Source organism: Barbus barbus (assembly GCF_936440315.1).
Source record: "Barbus barbus genome assembly, chromosome: 1".
Taxonomy (NCBI): Eukaryota; Metazoa; Chordata; class Actinopteri; order Cypriniformes; family Cyprinidae; genus Barbus; species Barbus barbus.
In genome coordinates this window covers 8,662,519-8,685,912 of record NC_136729.1, presented here as the reverse complement: position 1 = coordinate 8,685,912, position 23,394 = coordinate 8,662,519, and the positions used below count along the sequence as shown (strand labels likewise).

General features: G+C 38.9%; 2 protein-coding genes across 4 annotated transcripts; one reads left to right on the top strand and one right to left on the bottom strand.

The window, feature by feature from the left end:
• Window positions 1-185: 185 nt before the first annotated feature.
• On the bottom strand, window positions 186-18,035 carry LOC306873629 (ATP-dependent clpX-like chaperone, mitochondrial). Of its 2 annotated transcripts, XM_079423050.1 has the most exons (14): window positions 17,677-18,035; window positions 16,965-17,116; window positions 16,726-16,843; window positions 15,647-15,801; window positions 15,380-15,542; window positions 13,639-13,680; window positions 12,220-12,396; window positions 10,579-10,743; window positions 10,378-10,466; window positions 9,194-9,358; window positions 2,889-3,188; window positions 2,242-2,334; window positions 2,021-2,127; window positions 186-1,299 (listed from the first exon to the last, which is right to left on the bottom strand). In XM_079423050.1, the coding sequence occupies exons 1-14, from the start codon at window positions 17,729-17,731 to the stop codon at window positions 1,209-1,211; spliced, it is 1,872 nt and encodes a 623-aa protein (XP_079279176.1). In that variant the 5' UTR covers window positions 17,732-18,035; the 3' UTR covers window positions 186-1,208. The 2 variants fall into 2 exon arrangements, with proteins under 2 accessions (XP_079279176.1, XP_079279177.1); XM_079423051.1 differs by lacking the exon at window positions 13,639-13,680.
• Window positions 18,036-18,746: 711 nt separating this feature from the next.
• On the top strand, window positions 18,747-23,033 carry LOC306872342 (maspardin-like). 2 transcript variants are annotated; one of them, XM_079420849.1, is made up of 9 exons: window positions 18,747-18,876; window positions 19,281-19,345; window positions 19,675-19,836; window positions 20,027-20,107; window positions 20,191-20,336; window positions 20,414-20,522; window positions 20,892-20,999; window positions 21,667-21,807; window positions 22,336-23,033. In XM_079420849.1, the coding sequence occupies exons 2-9, from the start codon at window positions 19,283-19,285 to the stop codon at window positions 22,459-22,461; spliced, it is 936 nt and encodes a 311-aa protein (XP_079276975.1). In that variant the 5' UTR covers window positions 18,747-18,876; window positions 19,281-19,282; the 3' UTR covers window positions 22,462-23,033. The 2 variants fall into 2 exon arrangements, with proteins under 2 accessions (XP_079276975.1, XP_079276976.1); XM_079420850.1 differs by having other exon boundaries at window positions 18,869-19,065.
• Window positions 23,034-23,394: the final 361 nt, after the last annotated feature.

The following is a 23,394-nucleotide window of genomic DNA, read 5'->3' as shown; positions in this document are numbered from 1 at the left end:
TGCAGCCTTGGAGAGCATGAGAGACAATAAAATTTAAATTAAATATTTATAAATCAAGTCAAGTCTGCTTTATTGTCAATTCTTCCACATGTACAAATACATATTAATAAAAAAATATAAAGTAATAAAAGCTTCTCTAATTGTCATGGCAGTGTTCCTTAAAATACAACAGAAGACCTGCAATGCTCAGTGAGAATATTTACAGTTTATTCTTACATATATTTGTTTTGTACATAAATGCTTTGACTTGAAGTGTGAGGATCAAAAACATACATGGTTTCTACTCTCTCTATACAAAAAGGCAACCCCTTCCCACTTTGCACTTAAGTATATTCTGTAACAAACAATGCAATAATAAAAAAAAAATCTTATTTCTGTGAAGCGATTGAATATGAATTACACCAGGAATTCAGCAGGTCACTTACTGATGCACAACTTTCTCAAAGAGACCAAAGTTTCTTGTGTACAATTTGTTTTAATCTCACCAATACAAATAAATCTTCCATCACTGGGCCACTTTGTGAATAACAACAGAAATCATGACAGCACATTGATACAATTCAATACAATTCCAGCCAGTTACTGATTTTCTTGACCCTTATCATAATGCATATTGAGTGTACTAGCAAAACTGACGTAAAAATCCCATAGCATTGAAGGAAAAAAACAAAAACAAGCCAGCTCAAATTAAACAGACCTTAATAAATACATTTTCTAATTATTATACACGTGGTTCAGCTACAAAAACTGATTTACCATGGGCATCTTGGGATATTTTATGAAAGTGATCCGATATAGCTTTATAAGGAATTCTGTTTATCAATATAACCAGTACATGACCAGTGTGACACAAAAGCGTAATTTTATTCCAAGCAGGGCAAAGAGAGACACAGGGAATCTGAAGTCAAACATACATTGGTACAAGCCCTCTTCATTTTCTGTTTGGCGTCTAATCCAACGGTTCATAAAAATCACTTACCAGATCAAGTTAATAAAAATAAAATTTAATTCTCTTTACATTTCACATACTGTTAATTTCTTTACGAGGAAAGTGTCAGGGGAGAATTTGGTAGACTTTAAAACTCATTTCTCTAAGTGAGAGAAGATTTGGGAAGGATTAAGATTGTCCAAAGTGAGTAACAAGTCAGCACAAGCATACAGTGTGAAATAGACCCTTAGGAGAAGACTATAAACCGGGTTTGTAGTTTTTAGTTCTTGGCGGCATCAGCCTGTCTTGTCCAGTTTTCCTCTTCGATTCCAGAGTCGTACTCCTCCTCAGAAGAGTCTTTAGCTGCAGCTCTGAGTGGAAAGAACAGCAATAGTCAACAGTCAATGAGACTAATTCAAATGACCACAAAGTGGCATTAATCAAATGAGAGGCAGTACATTCAAAGGGACAGCAATGTGTACTGGTTTACTTCGAGAACACTTTCTAGGTTATCAGTATGTACATAATAACAACAGCGTAATCATTTTTTTTAACCCAGAATGAAGAACCATTATTTGTTTGCATTAAAAAAAAAAAAAAAGATATCCGAGCAGATAATTTTTTTTTTTCTTATTTCGAATAATATTTATTGAATTTGTGTGTGTGTGTGTGTGTGTGTGTGTGTGTGTGTGTGTATATATATATATATATATATATATATATATATATATATATAATTATATATATAATTTTTGGAATTATTTTGATAAAAAAGGGTTTCATTGTAATGTGCATTACAGTCATACAAACAAATAACAAGATGAAGGTAAGATGATGAAATAGATTCATGAAACAGGTAAAAAGATTAAATAAATTCTTCAAATGCATGACAGACCTACTTATATTTTAACTTTTTATTTTAATAAATTTTTATTTTTCCTTAAATTTATCACTCTCAACACATTTGTTCAGAAAAATAATAACTTCTAAGGCATAAAACCTAAAGTGAGTCCATAGTTCCAAGTGTGTCAAAAGAGACTTTATTGCAGACGCACAAGATGACAAAATAAACAAGGTCATGTGAGCTCTCACCTTATGTACTGAGGTTGTGCTTTTCCTTTAACTACTTCCTTGTTCACTTCGACGGCCACAATATCTGAATTTGGCACCTCAAACATGGGATCTAGCAGCAGTTTTTCCTGTTGAGAAATAGTGGCAGCTTATGACCTCAAAAGAGCACACGTCATTATACCAGCATGCCTTGGAGGAAGTGAAAACATCACAAAACAAACAACAAGAGAGCATTCTTTTACCATTATGGATCTAAGCCCACGTGCTCCGGTTTTACGCTCCAGAGCCAGTCTAGCAATCGCTCTCAGGGCATCAGGTGTCATGTTGAGATCACACTAATACAAAAGACATTTAGAAACACTTATATGATTCACTTTTAATTTATGTCACATTACATTATATATATTTACTCAATTAAAAGCACTACAAACCATGTGCTTAATAATCGAATAAAAATGTATATAAATATAATATTAATTTAAACATTAAAATGAACAACAATGATAAAAAAAAAAAACATTCAAAATAAAACACTTATTTTATTTTCCATTTAAATTTTAAAGTGGTTTTAAAAAAAAAACCTTTGTTTTTGTCATTTTAGCTTTTTTTATTTTTATGTATCTATATCGTTTTTTTAAAATAAATTTTATTTCAGCTTTAGTTATTATTACTTCTTACACAAAGTAAACGAGAAATGATGCCTTGGCAACTAGCTGAAATAAGTTTCATTTTTTAACCTATTTTATTTCCAATACCGAAAATGTTTTTCTTTATGGTTTTAGTGTAGTTTTTATTTTAGTTAACAATAATAACCCTGCACTCAGGAAATACTTATGACTACATAGGTTAGCACAGGACTCTTTTTGCTGTTTGTATATTAGTCACCAACCTTGTCCATGTTGAAGAGAGCCTGATACTGAGGCACAACAGCATTACGTGGCTCTGTGAGGATCCGCACCAGTGTCTCCTCATCCAGACTGTGCAGTGGAACCACAACAGGAAGACGGCCCACAAACTCAGGAATCATGCCGAACTCAATGAGGTCTCTGGCCTCCACGTGCTTCAGAAGCCGGTCCTTCTCCTCGATCTCGGCCACCACCACCTCTCCACCCGTGTTGTTAGCCAGGTCAGCAGCTGCTGCCGCCCGTCGACCTTTCCCCATGTTAGACGGTGTTCCAAACCCAAGGTACTACATATGGAATATGAAGGCAACAGTTAAATTATATTAAATATTTTCAGTCATGAAAAATGTTCCCACCATTTAGAATTTTCCAAAATACCTAACTCTTCCTAGACAGTTTTTTTCACCAAAATTAATTAACCGAGAAGATCTTGCATCATTGTGTGAATAAAACGCTCTCGGTTACTCACGTAACCTCGGTTCCCCGAAATGAGGGAAATTGCTTTGGGAAATACATTTTCCTCGAATATTACTGAAGCCTTATTGAATCACGCCAGTGAAACTGGCCAATGGCGTTCAAGCGCGCGAAATATGAGGGGGCTCGTCACTATATAAAGCAGCGCTTGTACGTCATCCAATCAGAATCTTTGACTGAAACAACTAGGCATTGTAAGATCCTGAGCTCGGTGACACGGCAATAAGAGCAATGTCTCGTTCCCTCATTTCGGGGAACCGAGGTTACATGAGTAACCGAGAGCGTTCCCCTTCAATTCGGTCACTCTACATTGCTTTGGGAACGTATAAAATCCCGCCGTGTCACAGCGATGGAGCCAAGCTCGACTAAGTATGTCAAGTTTCACATTCGGAGCCGTAATGAGAACGGCAATGATATTGGCGCTCTTAGTAGACACAGCTCAGGTCTACAGGACCTAGTCGAAACCATGTAAAGTCAGGGGCGCGGCAGCTAGACGCCGCGTCACATCAGGGGCGGAGTTAACTCCGGTGAAACAAAGAATGTGAAATGGCGGCGGCTTCGGCGCTTTCACAAATAGATTAGTTGAAATTGTTTAATTTCAATTAAATCATGTTATAACGCATAGCCGTACTGGTATGATGGTGACCAAGTCCTAAAAGACGTGGTGAACTATATCATAATACGGTGATAAACTGATAGGGACAGCATTGAATTGGTGGTGCGTCTATACAGGGTGTATACGACCTAGTCGAAACCATTGACACACATCTCAGATCATGGCTGAGTAAGCGTGTGCGCTGCTCGCACTGACAGCACATGCGAGGCAAGCGACGACACATCTAGGTTATAAAACCTCGCGAAAGTGCTGGGTGACAACCAGCCTGCCGCCGTACAAATGTCCTGAATAGATATGCCATTTGCCCAGGCCCAGGATGATGCGAGGCCGCGGGATGATGCGAGGCTATCGGACATTCCACACCTTTAGAGCTGTAAGCCAAAGCAATTGCGTCGACGATCCAGTGTGACAGCCTTTGCTTGGACACAGGCAGTCCTTTTGTACATCCACCGAAACATACGAATAGCTGCTCCGAGAGTCTGAACTGTCTAGAGCGCTCGATATAAGTACGCACCGCTCGTACAGGGCACAGCAGTCTATTAAGCGGCTCTGTCCCGGTTGGTGTTTCGGGGCGGAAAGCAGATAGTGATATGACCTGCGCTTTAAAATGGAGTCGAAAGCACTTTAGGCACATAACCTTTTCTAGGCTTCAAGGTGAGTCTGCAATCACCTGGCCCGAATTCAATACACGAGTCAATTGAAAGCGCTTGTAGGTCTCCAACTCGCTTAACAGAGGCCAGCGCGAGCAGGAGCGCTGTCTTGAGAGAGAGCGCTCGCAAGCTCGCTGATTGTATGGGCTCGAACGGGGGTCCCGTGAGAGCGTCAAGCACTAGCGCCAAGTCCCAAGTGGGTAGAGTAGAAGGGCGAGGAGGGTTCAGCCTTCTTGCTCCTTTTAAAAACCGTATGATCAGGTCATTTCTGCCGATCGGGCGATTTTCGACGTGCGCGTGAAAGGCTGTTATAGCGACCACATACACTTTCAATGTGGATGGCATACGACCGCTATCAAATCGCTCTTGAAGGAAGACAAGGATTATTGATATTGGGCAGCTGATTGGGTCTTCGCCCCGCGATACGCACCAACTTGAAAAAACTCTCCATTTATGTGCGTAGAGATGCCTTGTGGAGGGAGCCCTAGCCTCAGATATAGTGTTCAGCACGCGCTGAGGAAGCGCATCTGTTACTGGCAAGCTCCGTCGAGTGGCCAGACATGAAGGCTCCATGACTCCGGATTTGGGTGCCAAATCGTCCCTTGTGCTTGAGAGAGAAGGTCCCTCTTCAGTGGGATAGTCCACGGCGGGGCTACCAGCATCTCCACCAGTTCTGGGAACCACGGCTGATTGGGCCATTTCGGTGCCACTAACAGAACAGATTCCTCTTCCTCTCTGATTTTGCAAAGCACGCGAGGCAAAAGTTTCACTGGAGGAAAGGCATACTTGCGTACTTTCGGCCAGCTGTGAGCTAGCGCATCCACTCCCAGGGGAGAGTGTGTCAGTGAATAAAACAGCGGGCAGTGAGTGTTCTCCGCTGATGCGAAGAGATCCACCTCCGCCCTGCCGAATACACTCCAAATCATTTTGACTGTCAAAGGGTGTAATCTCCACTCCCCGTGGATTATCCCGCCCCTCGACAGTAAATAGTTCAGGCGTCCGGGGACATGTACTGCCCGGATGGAGAGGAGGTGTCGATCTGCCCACAGAAGGAGGTCTCTCGCCAGTTGCAGCAGTGGTCGTGAGTTCACACCACCTTGGTGATTTATAAACGCTACCACTGTCATGCTGTCCGTCCTGATGAGAATGTGACGGTGAAGAATGTCTGGGAGAAAGCACTCGAGCGCTAGGTGCACAGCACAGAGCTCCAGACAGTTTATGTGCCATGACTTCTCCGTTTCTGACCACGTCCCGAAGGCTGGTCTGCCATCGCATACGGCTCCCCAACCTGTACTCGATGCATCTGTCGTAACATTCTTTCTCCTGATCACTTGGCCAATACGAACACCCCGGCGATATAGAGTCATATCACGCCAAGGGTTCAGCGTATGCAAACAGTCGCGCGTCACTTTGATGCGCGAGGTGCCCGTGCGCCATGCGTTCTGTGGCACCCGGCTCTTTAGCCAGAGCTGAAGCGGACGCATATGTAGGAGCCCTAGATTGCACACTGTCGAGGCGGCAGCCATCTGGCCGAGCATCCTCTGAAAGCATTTCAGCGGGGGAGAACGCCCTAGTTTGAAGACTGCGAGAGAACTGATCAGTTTTCGTGAGTGCTCCTTCGACAGACGCGCTCGCATTTTGATTGAGTTCAGCTCTACTCCTAAAAAGGAGATGTTCTGGCTCAGTACCAGCATGCTCTTTTGCATATTTACAGTCAGTCCTAAGCTCTGAACGTGAGCGAGGAGTCTGAGTTTGTCGCTGAGCAGCGCGCTCTCTGACTGGGCTAACACTAGCCAGTCATCGAGATAGTTCAGGATGCGCATTCCGCTCTGCTTCAGAGGAGAGAGAGCAGCATTCATGCATTTCGTAAACGTACGAGGGGCCAGACATAAGCCAAAGGGCAGGACCGTGAATTGGTACGCTATCCCTTCGAATGCAAATCTCAGGAAGCGCCTGTGGCAGGGGGCTACCTGAATGTGAAAATAAGCATCCTTTAAATCCACGGAGATACACCAATCTCCCGTTCTGATATGTGAGAGGATTTGTCTCAGCGTAATCATTTTGAACGAGCGCTTTGAAAGCGCGCGATTCAGCGGTCTCAGGTCCAAGATTGGGCAGAGCCCGTCGTCTTTCTTTGGCACCAGAAAATAACGACTGTAGAAGCCGCTCTCACGGTCTGTGAGGGGGACTGCCTCTACAGCGCGATTTGCGAGAAGGTTGTGAATTTCCTCTCGCAGAACTGAGACATTCTGCTCCCGTACAGTGGACATTAACACACCGTTGAAACGGGGCGGTCTGCGGAAGAACTGAAGCGTGTAGCCGTTCTTTATTGATTTCATAACCCACTCTGATACCCCTGGCAGTGCCTGCCACGCTTCTGTGAACTGTGACAGCGGGCGAGGCGGACTGCACACCGTGAGGGATAACTCGCCGTTGGGGGGCGAGGAGTTTAATACCACACGAGTGTGAGAGTGAGTGATGGGGGAGAGGGGAGTGAGCGGAGGAAAATTGCCCTGATATTGAGGTGATTTTTGTATTTTTTTTTTACTTTATTGCACTGCACTGTGGAACAGTCAAAACACAAATATGACAATCGTTCTCGCTGCCCGCCACAGGCAAGGGGGCGTGGTGAGCACACACAGCGGAGCGAGCAGACTTTCTCAGTGGCTCGTCTTCGGCGCTGAGTGTAGCTTTCCTCCTCCGAGAGACAACATCAGGAACGCGGCTTTAATTCCGTAGCCGGTGGCCTGCTATCTCTGTCAGGGCGGGGTCTCTGGCCCTTCGAGCCCTGGCGGCACTTCGGCCAAGGCTGTCTTGGCCTCACCGCCGGCTCATGCTTGCGCCGAACCGCAGTAGGAGGGGCGAACGCTCTTCCCGCGCGCTGCGCTGAGGATGAGCGGGAACGTGCAGGAGGGATCGCGCCAGCGCGCTTTGGTAAGAAGTGGCTAATGGCCTTCGATTGCTTCTGCGCTTCAACGAAGCGCTCCGTGAACGTCTCTACCGCCCCCCAAAGAGACCTGAGGGATTCACGGGAGCGTCCAGAAGAGCCGTCTTCTCTGAATCTTTCAACTCGGTCAGAGTCAGCCACAGGTGACGATCCAGCACCACAAGATTCCCCATATTGCGGCCGATCGCTCGAGCTGTCACCTTCGTCGCTCTGAGGGCCAGATCTGTGGCGCGTCGGAGCTCTTTGAAGACTTCAGGGTCCGGGACACCTTCATCCAGGGACTGAAGAAGCTTGGCCTGATACACCTGAAGTATTGCCATCACATGCAGTGTTGAAGCTGCCTGGCCCGCCGCCGAGAAAGCCTTGCCAGCGAAGTTTGCGGTGGCGCGGCAAGGTTTAGAGGGGAGAGACGCGTTGTTTCTCACCCTCCAGTTCGCCGCGGCTGCAGGACAGAGGTGGGCAGCGACGGCTTCCTCCACGGGGGGAAGTTTAACATACCCCGCTCGGTCAGCGCCGTCCACTGACGACAGAAGGGAGGATCCCGGATTGTGCACCCGACTGGTGAGCGGTGCGTTCCACGACTTCGCTATCTCGTCGTGCACCTCCGGGAAAAAAGGGGCAGAGTCTCCGCGGGGCGTCCTTTCGGCCGTGGTCCGACTGGAGGAACCACTCGTCCAGACAGCTTCTGGCCGGCTCGGTAGGAGGCGCCCGCTCCAGACCGAGCTCATCAACCACCTTGGTCAGGACGCGTAGGAGCTCAACATCACTGTGATGGAGGTCCCCAGCGTCACTGCTGGGCGCAGTGTAATCCAGTGGGCTGTTGGACCACTCCTCTCTCGCAGACGCTGCCACCGAGATGGCATCATCCTCATCCTCCTCCATGGCTCCGAAAGACACCACATCTTGCGCGCTAGGGGAGGGGCGGAGATCAGCGGCCATGAAGCGCACTGGAAAGGGACCTGCAGCAGGGGGGGTGAGAAGCGTGTGGGCACTGAGCCGGCGCGGTCTCGTCACCCGACCCGGACAGATCCGCATTAGAAACTCGCGGCACTTTACTCTTTAGCTCAGAGGAAGAGCGCGGCAGAGCTAGTTGGGCGAGTACATCGCCTTGGACGATGGCCACACGGAGCCTGAGAGTCCGGAGATATCTCCGCAGAGGGGGCAGTCCGACCCCCCAAGCGCCGCCTCTGCGTGGGCGCGACCCAGGCAGAAGACGCACGATTCGTGGCCATCAGAGGGTTCGATTGGCTCTACACAGGAGAGGCAATCGCGAGAGGTCATCTTTGTTCGTCCGAAGCTCACCGGAACACAGCAGGGGAAGAAGTCGTGTCCGCTGCAGCGTGTAGATCACGGTGAGTAGTAGATCCTTTTGATAGGCTTCTTGCTGAAGGAAAAAATTCTGAATGGATGACGTACAAGCGCTGCTTTATATAGTGACGAGCCCCCTCATATTTCGCGCGCTTGAACGCCATTGGCCAGTTTCACTGGCGTGATTCAATAAGGCTTCAGTAATATTCGAGGAAAATGTATTTCCCAAAGCAATGTAGAGTGACCGAATTGAAGGGGAACCTTGTTGTAATTTGCCAACATCCTGTTATTACTCACCTTCTCATTCTTTCTCCTGCTGATGATATGATCAAGGCCATTAAATGCTCCAGATGCTACAAACAGGATGTTGGTGGTGTCAACTTGGACAGTTTCACCTCTCAGTTTCCTCGTGTTCTTCTCAGGAACATTAACAATAGTGCCTTCCAGTAGCTTCAGTAGACCCTATCAAAAACAATGAAACATGTCAGTCATCACCACAAAACTGGTTTATTTTTTTTTTAAATCTTGCAGTAAAGACATCATATTTTTATGCATGATTCAAATCTGTTTTCTGAAGTAACAAATCGTTACTTTGACAAATAATTTTTTAGAAGCTGCATTTTATTGAAGTTTGTTTGTTTCAGCCACAGGATACAAAAACCTAAAAATGGAATTGCAACTTTTTGGTCACAAGTTCTGAAAATTTTTGTCACCTTTGGTAGTATATATATATATATATATATATATATATATATATATATATATATATATATATATATATATATATTTACATTGAATTTAGTCATTTAGTCAATTAATTTAAAATTAATTATAATTAACAAAAGAGCAATGATATGCAAGTGCTATGACAAGTCTCAGTTAGCTTAATGCAGTACACGAAGCAAGGTTTTTTTTTCATTTATATAATAAAAAAGAAAACAGATAGAATACAAAAAGAATAGAGCAAGCTAGTGTTAGCCTTTTTTTCTTTTGTTAATTGTATAATAAATATAAAGAAAACAAACAGATAGAATACAAAAAGACTAGACAAGATCTATATATATATATATATATATATATATATATATATAAATATATAAAAATTGTGAGATAAAAAGTTGCAATTACCTTTTTATTTCGTAAAAAAAAAAAAAAAAAAAAAGATTTAAGATGTGAACTCAGAAATATGAGGGAAATAAAGTCTGAATTGTGAGATGGAAATTTGTGATTGTGAGAAAAATAATCAGAATTGTGTGAGAAAAAAAATCTGAATTTATTTGTCTGTAGGATTTTGCAGAAATTAGTCAATCAAAAGTTATTGTTAGTGATTAAAGACATACAGAAATACAGAAGTGAGATTCCAAGAATAACAGACAGACTTTAACAGTCATGTGAGCATTCTTGCAATTTAGGGCAAAGTTCAGCTGAATATCAGTGAAACATATGTGTATGACCTAGGACATTAATTTGTAATGACCAACCTGCTGCACTCCCTCTCCTCCCACATCCCTCAGCTGATGGATCCCAGGAACGCTACCTATCTTGTCTACTTCGTCCAAAAACACGATACCTGAAACAATTTCAACATCCAAAACAAAGTTTAATTGAACAAACTCCTATGTGGTCTATGTGGACTATGTGGTCGGTGGTTAAATGTCACAGAAGTTTCCCACAACTGTTACCTTGTTGAGCTTTGTCGATCACATAGTTGGCATCCTGCAGTAGCTTTGCGATGACTGACTCAATGTCCTCTCCCACATACCCTGCCTGAGTGAGGGTGGTGCAGTCACAGATTGCAAAGGGAACATCCAGGCATTTGGCCAGCGTTTGGGCCAGAAGTGTTTTCCCTGTAGTACAGATTAGTTCGGTTTCTAGTTGTTCATATTAGCACCCTTTACCCAAGACATAATTATTTTAGGCTGCTTTTTTCAGTACATTACCATTCAAAAGTCTGAGTTCAATAAGATTTGTTTTTATGTTTTTGAAAGAAGACTCTTATGCTAACCAAGGCTGTTTATTTGATCAAAATACAGTAAAACAGTGATATTGTGAAATATTATTACAATTCAAAAAAATAACTGCGAAGCTGAATTTTCAGCATCATTACTCCAGTCTTCAGTGTCACGTGATCCTTCAGAAATCATTCTAATATGCTGATTCGCTTCTTGAGAAATATTTCTTATTATCAATGTTAAAAACAGGTGTGCTGCTTATACTCTTGTAGAAACAGTGATACTTTTTTTCAGAATTCTTTGATGAATCGAAAGTTCAAAAGAACAGCATTTATTTGAAATAGAAAACTTTTGTTTCATTCTATATGTCTTGATAAACATAATAGGGCTGGGTATCGATGTCCCGATTCGATTCGCAAGCTCTCGATTCGATTCTCGATTTTTTGATTACATAGTGAATATAGTTTTAATACAAATGCAATTGATATTTCTAAAAAAAATGAACAGTAAACATCAGTTTACAAATAATAAATTAATAAAAAGAAATTAAGAGCCACAGGCCTGTATTTTAAACCTATTCTTTGTTTAAAAAAGGTAGTTTTTTAAACAAAAATAGGTCCCTATAAAATGCTGCTCTTAATTTTTCCGGTAATCAGATGAAGGCATAAAACATCCAAATCAAATTGATCACAATTTATCCTAAAAATGAAACCCCTTTATGCTTTGGCAAACAAATTGCTGCACAACAGAGGTTTACTGTTAAAATTAAAAAGAAAACATGATTATTCCTTTAAAAAGAAAGATTTATTAATATTTATTATTATTAGTAGTAGCATTTTTGTTACATTGAGTCTTAAGTCTGCTAAATTGTAATATTTCTGACACAGTTTCCGCACGTTAAACTAAACTTTTATTTTATTTCCGCAGATTTGTAGTATTACTATAGAATTTTACCTGAGCATTGCATATCACGCACATTGCTTTGTCAACAGTATCTCTGCCATGATAAGCTCTGAATGAATGACGGGCTTTCTGTTGTAACATCACGCAAGGTAAATAAGAGGGTGACATCTAGTGGAGAAGACTAACGATAAGATTCACATTAATCAGATCTTGTTTTAAATGTTTGCTGAAATACATCCCGGAAAAGATCGATTCGCGGCTTTTGAGAATCTATATCGCATCGACAATTTTAAAAAACGATTAATCGGAAAATCTTTTTTTTTTTTTTGCCCAGCCCTAAAACGTAATGCATCCCTGATGAATAAAAGTATTAATTTGAAAAAAACTAATAAATAATATCTTACTGACCCCAAGCTTTTGAACAACTGTCAAATTGTACACAACACTGAAAGTGTGTTTCTGTCTCACCTGAGCCTGTCGGGCCCAGCAGCACTATGTTGCTCTTCTCCAGTTTGATGTCAGCGTGTGTGGAGTCCAGCACTTCTCCTCCTCTCTTCTCTGGAGGTGCCTGCTGGTTCAGCTGCTGCTGCATGGAGGCGCCTAGAGCGTTTCCATGAGGACTGATCCCTGCGATCTGCAGCAGCTCTGGACAAATTACATAACAAAAGCAAAAACAAAACATTACAAGTAAATATGACTTTTTGAAGCTTTTTTTCAGGGAATCTTCATTATGTATATAATAATTAGGTGCTTTGAAAACCTCATCTTAAACAGTTTTTATGTCTTACATAATTAGTTCAGTTTACATAAGACCTTTAAAATGAATGTTCCACAGATATAAACGTCTCACTCATTCTGTTAACGTTAATGCACATACTGTGGCAGTCTACATTCAAAAACAGTTTGAAACAAAAGATTTAAAACTCAACATGTTTGTTAAACCAACTTTACGATACAAAGGTGCATAATATTTAAGATCAATTTGATAAACTTGCACAGTCAAAATTAATAGCCAATTTTCTCAAACTGTGGGATGAGCTGAAATTATTATTTGTTGGAAATGAGAGCATATATGATGTCGATTCAGATTAATTAGACGTTAGTACTGAGCATTTCTTTAAGAGTCAATTTGTTAAAAAAGCAAATCATATTAAGCAAATAATTAATTGAAATAAAGCTAAAATCAATTAAAATATAAATAATTGGTAAAAAACTTTAACAGTTAAATATGTTGCTTTTGCAAATAACTAACAAAAACAGTTGAAATACTAATGTTACTAATACTAAATAAAAATAAATAGACATATTTAACAACTAATCACAAACTCGCATAAACAAACTTGAACCAAAATTACAATGAAAACTAAAGATATAAAAGCATTTAATTTTATTTCACATACAAGTATAAATAATCTTAAAAGAACAGATAACTACAGCACCAAAATATGTATTTCTTCAGTAAAGACTAATTGCTGTGTGCACTGTTAACTGGTAAGGTCAAATTGCTTAGTGTGCACAGCTGCTCTATTCACAGGATCTAAAGGGATTTCCTGTGACAAGAACTTCTGAAAGCTGCATATGACGAAAGCGACACATGAACCAGCAGCTAAATCAGGTCACTAGGGCGTTCTCCCTCTCTGCTTATCTGCTAAAACATAACAGCATTGTTTCTGATACATGCATTGCCACTTACGTCAATATGCATTAATATAACACTCCAACAGTGACAAAGGTTAAAGAAAATGAAGAAAACTGACTACGTTTTTGGCATTTGTACAGCATCCAACAAAAATCAAAGCAAATTAAAACAACACAGAACAGATCTGTTTAGAAAAATAAATGGCTTAAATGACACAATGCAGATTATGGGTGTTGACATACACTTACTTGTAAACCTGTATTCATCCTCTCGTTGTCTTAGCTCTAGCTCTACAGAGAAAGGAGGACAGTTACGACGAAATCACTACCAATTCTCACAGAACAAGAAACCTTAACCTATTCAGTGAGCTCTGCTGAAAAATAGCAGCTGAATTGTACAAATGCCAAATGACAAAAGATGACATATTTCATGAAATGCTGCTGTTGGATTATATACTAATGGACAGAGAACATCACAGTGGAGGTTATATTGGCTTCTAAAATTAGAAGATTAGAAGATTCAAGAAGGTAAACAATGAAGACCTATCATGAAGGGCTTGTCCTTTATTTCAAACATGACACAACCAAACTAAATAAAAAGACCATTTAAAGGAAAAGTTCACCCAAAAATGAAAAATTACTCACCCTTATGTCATCCAAGATGTAGATGAGTTTGTTTCTTCATTGTAAAACATTTAGAGAAATTTAGCATTTTTTCACCTGCTCACCAATGGATCCTCTGCAGTGAATAGGTGCCGTCAGAATGAGAGTCCAAACTATTGATAAAAACATCACGATAATCCACACCACTCCAGTCCATCAATCAACATCTTGTGAAGTAAAAAGTTGCGTGTCTGTAATAAACAAATCTATCCTTAAGGTGTTTTCATTTTAAGCCATTGCTTCTGGCCAAATTGTGTGTCCATAATCCATAATAATGCTTCCAGTCAGTATGACGTTAGGGTTTGTTTCTTACAAGCTTTTCACTTCATAAGACATGAATTTGATGGAATGGAGTTGTGTGGATTACTTGTGGATTATCGTGATGTTTTTAGTGGTTGAACGGATCGTAGTTGATCTGTAATCCGTACGGACCTAGCCCCACGGTTCGGAAAGGCATGTGACCCATGGATTAATTGCAAAATTTAACCATAATACAGTGAAGGTTTACCATGCAAGCAATTTTAATCTATAATTTAATTTATAAGTAAACACTATGCAGTGTTATTATTATAAACTTAATTACTACATTTCTGTACCTGATTACTACTGACCTTATTTTAGGCTAGTAGTTTTTGCTGTGGTATCAAAGAAGTACTTAGCTTTAAGTACAAAATGGAAAGCAAAGTTACATAGAAATATTTTTTCTTTTCTTGCTGATCCGAAAAACGATCCGATCTGTGGCTCAAAAACCATAATATGATCTGAACTGTCAGATTTGTGATCCATTAAACCAATAGATGTTTTTATCAGCTGTTTGGACTCTCATTCTGACGGCACCCATTCACTGCAGAGGATCCAATGGTGAGCAAATGATGAAATCCTAAATTTCTCCAAATCAGTTGAGGGTGAGTAAATTGACAGTAAAATTGTATTTTTGTGTGAATTATTCTTTTAAAAGTGGGAGATGATATTATTCTCATATTTAAATTTAGGGATTTGAAAAAAAATAAAAATTAAAACTTTGATATGTAAAGGAATAGCACACTTCAATGAACATTACATTTAAAAAAAAATACATTTTATTTCATTTTATTCTTCGAAGCACAAAAACCTGTGTGTTTTACCAAAGAGTCACTTCTCCATTTTGTGCTTTCAACTGATTGAGTGAAACCTGGCTTTCTGAGGACACCAAGTATAATTTTTATCCTGGAACAGATTAATTTCCTAATGGCTATGAGTCTCTTACATAAGAACCGTTTAGAGAAAACCGCCTGTTCCTACCTTCTATGTGTATTCAACACACATACACACGCTCTGCAGTACAAACCTCGAGGAGTGAGGGAGGCCTGTTTCTCCACCTCCACCTGCTGCTGCCTGGAGCCTGCCGGCATGTTGCTGTAGATGCGTTTATAATGATTGTACACGGCCACCGACAGAACCTTCTTAGCATGATCCTGACCCACAACATATTTATCAAGATAAGCATAGATCTGTGAGAAAACAAACGCAGAGACGTTACACACAAAGGAGGGAACCACCAGCTAACCTTGGGTGTTACACTGCTTTAAAATCTCAAAGTTAAAAGAATATTTACCTTTTTAGGTGGCGGAGGGGGTTTCTGCTTAAAAGCCAACTTGACAGCTTCCGCTGCAGACTCTGGGTCTTTACTCAAACTCTTCTTAGTGTCAGTTTCTGAAAGCACCACAAAAAAGTGGTGGCATTTTTCACATTTCACAAAGCGAGTTGATGCTGCAAAAGAGAAAAAAACATCTTCCTCAGAGTTGTTTTTTTTAAGCACTGCATGATAAATTGAATTAAAACCATAATTGCGATATTGCGTAGTGAGATTATCAAATCATAAAGGCTGCAATTTAATTAAAATATGGGTTACATATTTTAGATTGAACCGCGGCACTCAAGCAGCTAATGATCCAGAGTTTTCAGTGTCTTAAAGTCTACATTAATTCATCTCTGCATCTGTTACGAGTTTGGGATTCTTATCATGTTTATTTGGGAATGCAACATGCACAAACCATCTTATATTAAAATTGTATTTTCAGTTGTACTGTAAAATAATATTATTACATTTTTGAATACAAGTTATTTCACAGTGAATTACTACAACAGTAAAAAAAAAAAATTTAATAGTACTTTACAGTACAACTGTGAAATTACAACTCTGCTATTCGATATCTAATGCATATTGCATTCCCTAATATTATTATTATTATTATTACAAACAACTACAAACAAGCCCGCAAACAGGAAGATTTGAAAGACAGCCTTGAAACAATTACATTCAAATTAAAAAATAAAGTTCCAATTTAAATCAATCTCAGTCTTTAATTTTAACTAGGCAACTTTTAAACCATGTTACTAGTTAAAGTACCAGCAGTTGAAAAAGCAACTCGTTGTGTATGATTTATTTTTAGCATTGAACAGTTAGTTCAGTGAACACTCTGGCCTACTTAAAGATACACAAGGCCAATAGAAACCGTAACTCTTTAGAAACAAGGTCAGTATTATAAAATAAATATAATCACCTTGAGAAATCCAGTAATACACACAGCAGTCAGATAATTATATGAAAAATGTATAAAATCAAATAAAAATGCAATGATAATAAAAAACCAACAAATAAAAATACAATATTATATGAAATGAAGTACTCACAAACAAATGTTTCTATATGTGTGCAAAGATCTCCACATTTGGGGCACCTCAGCTGACTTCCTCCTTTGCCGGAATTACTAGAGCTGGTTCTTTTTCCACTTCCTTCACCAACCGATTTCTTAAAAGGAAAACAGGAAGAGAATTAATTACACTGGCAAAGTTATTGCTTCCTTCTAAGCCTCTTGTTGTCAGAGAATAAGGAGTGTATGATATGTAACGCCGCATATTTGTCATTTTACCTTTCCACCATCTCCATCTTTCATCCCATCTTTTGAAGCATAATACACAGTCGTCTCAGAGAACGACCTCACGGGTATGCGGCGTGCCAGACAGACCTCACGAGTCCCTGGACAGCTCAGTGACAGTAGCTGGACTCTGGAGCCAGATATTCCTGTTATAAACACAAACATGAGAGCTTCAGGAGGAAATTCACACAAAATAACAATAATGGTATAAAGTCATATTGTTTGAAGTGCCTCAACAGGACATTGGCAACAAAAATCACACTGGAACACAAATCCAAACCATAAGATAAAACAATGTTTCTAATCAGACAAAACGAGTCTTGACAAATCATGAAAAGATTATGAATAATTATGAAAAGACATTTTAAATAATCAGGAGGCCAAACTAACTAATGACATACAATAAACAACTAAACAAATTAATTAATGAGTCGTAGGTTTTCATTTTAATAAATAATCTTATTATATAAATGTGCAATGCTGTAAAAGTAGTTGATAAATGTCCAGTGTTATTCTTTTTTTTTTATAAAGCATTTAAAGATACATTTTTCTAAAAGAAAGCTGATTTGTAATTTTTTTTTTAATAATCGTAGCAGCTACATCATTATGGTTTGTTTACATATTATTAGCAAACTAGCAGCGGCGCTAGCCAAACTAACTAGGCTAAGAAACATCAATATTTTTCAAAATATGACTTTCTTCTTACCTCTATGAGCTGAATTTATGAGTTTTCTTGCTGCTGAAGCACACGTACACGACATGTTTGAGTGTTGTTGTTTTTTTTGGACGAACTGAATCTGTTTGAGGAGCGCTGGAAGATTAGCGCTAAATTAGCTGAGAGCCATTCAATACAGGCTCGACAATAATAAATGACTTAACCCCAATCTGCGAATTAAATAATAATCAATCACGTTAATATACTAAATACGTTATTTTTGGGAGCTGCTGTAGGCAGCTGAACTAAGCCCACACTGCTGTCTGAACAAGACACTGGTTCGAGTAAACAACTTATTACACTCTTGAATCATTCTGACCGAGAATCAGTGAATCAATCTTCAAAGATTCAAAGAATCATTAGGGTCAGTGAATCAATTGCGTCGCTGAATTAATACAGTAGTGAATCAAACGAATCAATAAATCGCTAAAGCCAGTGAATCAGTCTTTAACGATGAACATTAAATTGTGTAATTAAACAAACATCGTGTTTTACAATGAGCGGAAACAAAAAGTCCATCACCACAACTACAATACAACAACTTATATCACAAAACAAACACGCTGCAATAAATAGCTGTCCTGAAACTGTACAGAGAAATCTGTTTTCATTTCATTTATCATTTTCAGGGTTCATTACAGATGAATTACAGAATAAACACCATGAAAAAAAACCTTCGCAGTCTATCTAACTAACTAAAATAAAACCTATTATTGATCTTTTATTAAACAAAATGACTAAAGATGCTAAACAAACACATTCAATTTAGGGAAACATGGACAGACATAATTAATATTTAATGATATCAAATATACAACATCCCATTATATGCAAAATTAAAAAATATTACTAATACACTGAAACACTAAAGGAGTTGTGAATATATTAATTAGTTCTTCCCCCTCAGTTATTGAGTCTAAAACTGAATTGTGACCGAAATTATCATTCTGTCATCCATTTCTTTTTTCGTTTCACAGAAGAACGAAAGTCATACGTATGGAATGATATAACAAAAGCTTTTTTTTTGGTAAACTGTTCCTTTAAAAGCGCTCCGTTGGTCTGACTACGCATGCGCATGATTAGCGGGTGCTGATTGGCCGGTGCTATCAATCATTTGTTGGCTGCGGAAGCTGCTGTCATGTGATTCAGCGAAAATGTTTTTTCAAATCTGTGGATGAAAGTCAATAAAAGGTGATTTTTTTCGGAAATAAGCACGGTGATATTTACTCATCTATCGCTCGAAATGGTCTCCAGATGTACGATGTTGTGAAGCGTAAACAAACGCCAGTTTTGTAGAGGCAGATGTTGTGTTTTTGAGCATCTAAAACAATCTTAGCTCCGGTTTTCTATTTATTTAAACGATTATTTTTATAATTTAAGGTAACTGCTGGAACTGTTCGCCTTTCGCATTTACTCACGAGATCATTTTGTTCTCTAGTCACATGTTTTCTATGGTGAAATACATGAAAGGGGTGTAAAATCAATGACACAGTTCCTTTTCTTTTGATCTAACTTACATGGCAAGCTTTGAGTCGATCGTGTCATGTATTCTGTGAAACATACACGTATTTAACCTCATTTCACTTGCATTTCAGCAATGGAGGAGATAAGAGTATCTCCTGACTATAACTGGTTCAGAAGCACCGTACCTCTGAAAAGAGTAAGTTCATCTATCTTTCTATAGGTAACAATTTAGAATAGGGACCAATTTTCATTATTAACTAATTGCTTATTAGCATGCCTCTTATTTACATATTGGCTGTTTATTGTATTAGCTGTATATTACTTACATATTGGCTGTTTATTCTTATATTCTACATCCCTAATTCTAAGTTTAAATTGTGGTAGACAATGAAATGCATAATTGTCACTTTTTTAAAAAAGTAGATTGAAATAGAACTGCCATAAATGTAAATTAGAATAATATATGTATATTATGAGGCTGATGCTGCTCATTTGTGAGATGTCTTGCCTGTGCATGTTCTGTAGATAATCGTGGATGATGATGACAGTAAAGTGTGGTCGTTGTATGATGCTGGGCCGAAAAGCATCAGGTGTCCCGTCATCTTCCTCCCGCCTGTGAGCGGCACGGCAGAGGTTTTCTTCCAGCAGGTGCTGGCTCTCTCCGGATGGGGCTACCGTGTCATCTCTGTATGTTTTCACATCAACTACAGATAGTCCTGCTGGAATAGATATGTTAACAATTGAAAGCTTTATTCAGTTGCTTTCTATTTCCAAAATGGCATTTTGCATAACTAACATGTCCTTTTACTTCTCTTCTGACATTATTGCTTTTTTCTGGTTTATTCCATGATGTGTAACTTGATATTGGCGTATCCAGCTCCAGTATCCTGTCTATTGGGATCTGCTGGAATTTTGTGATGGATTTAGGAAGCTTTTAGACCACTTACAACTGGACAAGGTATGGTGCATTGATTGTTTTATGTATAAAAGACAAAAAATGGGTCTCTTTCACAACCTGTTTTTTGTTCTCTGTCTGTGCAGGTGCATTTGTTTGGCGCCTCTCTGGGAGGATTCCTGGCTCAGAAATTTGCTGAAGTCACGCATAAATCTCCCAGAGTTCATTCTCTGATCCTGTGCAACTCATTTAGCGACACATCGATCTTCAACCAGACATGGACAGCAAACAGGTAGAGACTTCTAGTGGCAGTGGTAACGTCTCCATCATTGTGGCTTTGTCTCATGTTGTATAATGTTTCTTTTCTAGTTTCTGGTTGATGCCTTCTTTCATGCTCAAAAAGATTGTGCTTGGTAACTTTGCCAAAGGACCTATGGACCCAAAAATGGCAGATGCAATTGACTTTATGGTTGACAGAGTGAGTATTTCTACTGTACTGACTGTTAACGGTGTTGATGATATAATTAGTGTAATTTCTACAATATTTGACCTACCTCTAGTAAAATATCACAAAAAATGATTACAAATCATACATTCAGAGCATTAATCGAAGTCGGTTTGTTGCCTTAAGGACATTTAATATGAACATGAAATGTGTAACACATGCTAACTTTCATTGTACTGAAATAGTTGTGTGAAAAGTGAAAACTGCACATAAATCAAACCATATAGTGCTTATTCTGGATTGATGTAGTTGGTTATAGATCTCATACTGATGTGTGAAGGTAAATTGTCTCACTCTTTGCTCATTTATCAACAAAGCGCACTCTGTTTGTTTGTGCTTCAGCTGGAAAGCCTGAACCAGAGTGAACTGGCCTCTCGACTCACGCTGAACTGCCAAAACTCCTATGTGGAACCTCACAAGATAAAGGATATTGCCGTCACCATAATGGATGTAGGTCGAAAGTCTGAAATAGTTACGAAGTTTCTTGTGATCACCAAACCTGCATTTATTTTGATCAAAATTACAGTAAAAACTAATATTGTGATGTTTTTATTTAGATATATTAAAATATCATTTATTTCTGTAACACAAAGCTGAGTTTTCAGCATTACTCTAGTCTTCAGTGTCACATGATCTTTCAGAAATCATTCTAATATGCTGCTCTGCTACTCGATTAATGAAACGGACATCTTTTGTAACATTGTAAATGTCATTAATGTCACCTTTGATCAATTTAATGTGGCCTTGATGTAAAAATTATGATTTTTTTTCTTGTGCATCACAATTTCCACAAAAATATTACGCAGCAAAAACCTTTTCGACATGGATAATAAGAAATGTTTCCTAAATGTTTCCCGATAGCAATCACTAAATTAAGTGGTCTAAATTTATTTCTATGTATTTATATAACCTGTGGAAGGTGTCAATCAAAATGGTCAGTCCGAACATTTACGATGGGCTGTTCTGCCTGAACATGTAACATAAGAGACGAAATCATTAAAAAGAAATGTAATTATTCTAAACTTTTTAAAGTTGTGTGATTCTAGAACTGAATAAGTTACAGAATTAAGATGCAAGTTTTTCATTTTAAAAATATTTTGCCCTTATTTTCACTTAGGTCTTTGATCAGAGTGCCCTGTCACATGAGGCAAAGGAAGAAATGTATAAGCTGTACCCCAACGCTAGAAGAGCTCACCTCAAAACAGGAGGAAACTTCCCGTATCTGTGCAGAAGTGCAGAAGTCAACCTGTACATACAAGTGAGTTTCAAGTTGTTGAAAGGAGTATTTCAACCAAAAATTTAAATTCTGTCATTATTTACTCGCCCTCATGTTGTTTGACCCCAAATAACTGCCTTTCTTCTGTGGAACATGTATGATAGAAAATTTGAAGACCGTTTTACATGCTCATTTTCCTGCAATTATAGTAATCCAAAGCTTTGAAACTTAAAAAAAAGCAAGTAATTGTAGCCAGACTTGTGTCTGAATTGTAGCCATATTGTAGATTTTTGTGTGAAACAGAGTAATTTGTTATTTGCTAAAAATCTTCAAGTCAGTTCTTGAACAAATTGTTCTTTTGATTCACAAATTCATGACTCAATGATCTGATTGCAACAGTTAATGACTTTTTGGAGGAAAATTCTCAGACGGTCTGTTTTAAAGCCATAAGGACCAGTTTTATGATACTAAAGCTTGACATTTTCAGTGAATAGTGATTAAAAACATAATGCAATCATATTGTGATTTCAGGGGCTTAATTTGCATTGTTACACTGGTTTAAATCTGTAGATACACCTGCGTCAGTTTCATGGGACACGGTACGCTGCTATCAGTCCAGAGATGGTCCGTGCAGAGGAGCTGGAAGTGCAGAGGACAAATCTGAGCAACAACCGTGAGAGTGACAACGAATCGTAGAGAGACCGACAGGCTTCATACGAACATCCTCTGAATGTTGACGAGATGAATCGGGATCTGAATTGAACCCATTTCAGCTACACAACATTCAAAGATCACGTTCCGGTATTCTGTTTTTCTATGACATTAAACTCCGTTCAATGTGAATGGACTTTAAAGAACCTATTTTTACTTTACGGAAAAGAAACAATATTTTGATAAGTATTATGACTGTAAATAAGTGAAATGGATTATATGGTAAGAGTTTTCATAGAATGTCATATTTTGACCCGGTTGCCTTACACAATATAAAATGCACGTATTTCTTAAATTTAGCACTTTTTACTCTTGGTTAATTTTCTGCCTTTTGTACGTTGGTGTTATTTTTTTTTGTCATGTATTTGGTTTGTCTGTATGAATGTTGTCAACGTCATCATGTCTGTTGTTTGTTGGAGTGATGCACTGATATAAAACAAAACTCGTTTCAACACAAGATTGTATAAATCTTTTCCCGTTGACCTATCAGGAGTCTTTGATTTAGAAACAAATCAAAAAGTGTCATTATTTACTTAAATAAAAGCCGTGTAACCACAAAAGACCGGTATTGATCATTATTATAGATTCACAACAATTTATTACACATTCTGCATGTTAAACTCTCATCTGCCAATTACGTTCACTAAATCATTACTATACAATTAAAACACTGATATGGCTACACACTAAAAATTATTCATATCTTATTAAAGTGTTTACATAAGAATCAGATTAATGAATTAGGCATTACAAATTTATGGCATGCAAATAAATTCAAGTCTGTACCACAGTTGACCAGATTATCTTTTTTTAGACGATCACCTAAATACTATTATAGTATATGAATATAGTAATTAATCATTCAGTACCATGATATTATGATCTGGTGCCACCATAATAGTTTTTTGAAGGAGCCAG

Bases quoted from the DNA above. Each gene is read 5' to 3' on its own strand.
- LOC306872342 (XM_079420849.1), top strand. From the start codon at position 19,283: ATGGAGGAGATAAGAGTATCTCCTGACTATAACTGGTTCAGAAGCACC. The intron at 19,346-19,674 runs GTAAGTTCATCT...CATGTTCTGTAG, and splicing joins GCACCGTACCTCTGAAAAGA to ATAATCGTGGATGATGATGA. The intron at 21,000-21,666 runs GTAGGTCGAAAG...ATTTTCACTTAG, and splicing joins TTGCCGTCACCATAATGGAT to GTCTTTGATCAGAGTGCCCT.
- LOC306873629 (XM_079423050.1), bottom strand. From the start codon at position 17,731: ATGTCGTGTACGTGTGCTTCAGCAGCAAGAAAACTCATAAATTCAGCT. The intron at 16,844-16,964 runs GTAAAATGACAA...TTTCCTTTTAAG, and splicing joins AAGATGGAGATGGTGGAAAG to AAATCGGTTGGTGAAGGAAG. The intron at 12,397-13,638 runs GTAAGTGTATGT...TAATTTGTCCAG, and splicing joins GGATGAATACAGGTTTACAA to AGCTGCTGCAGATCGCAGGG.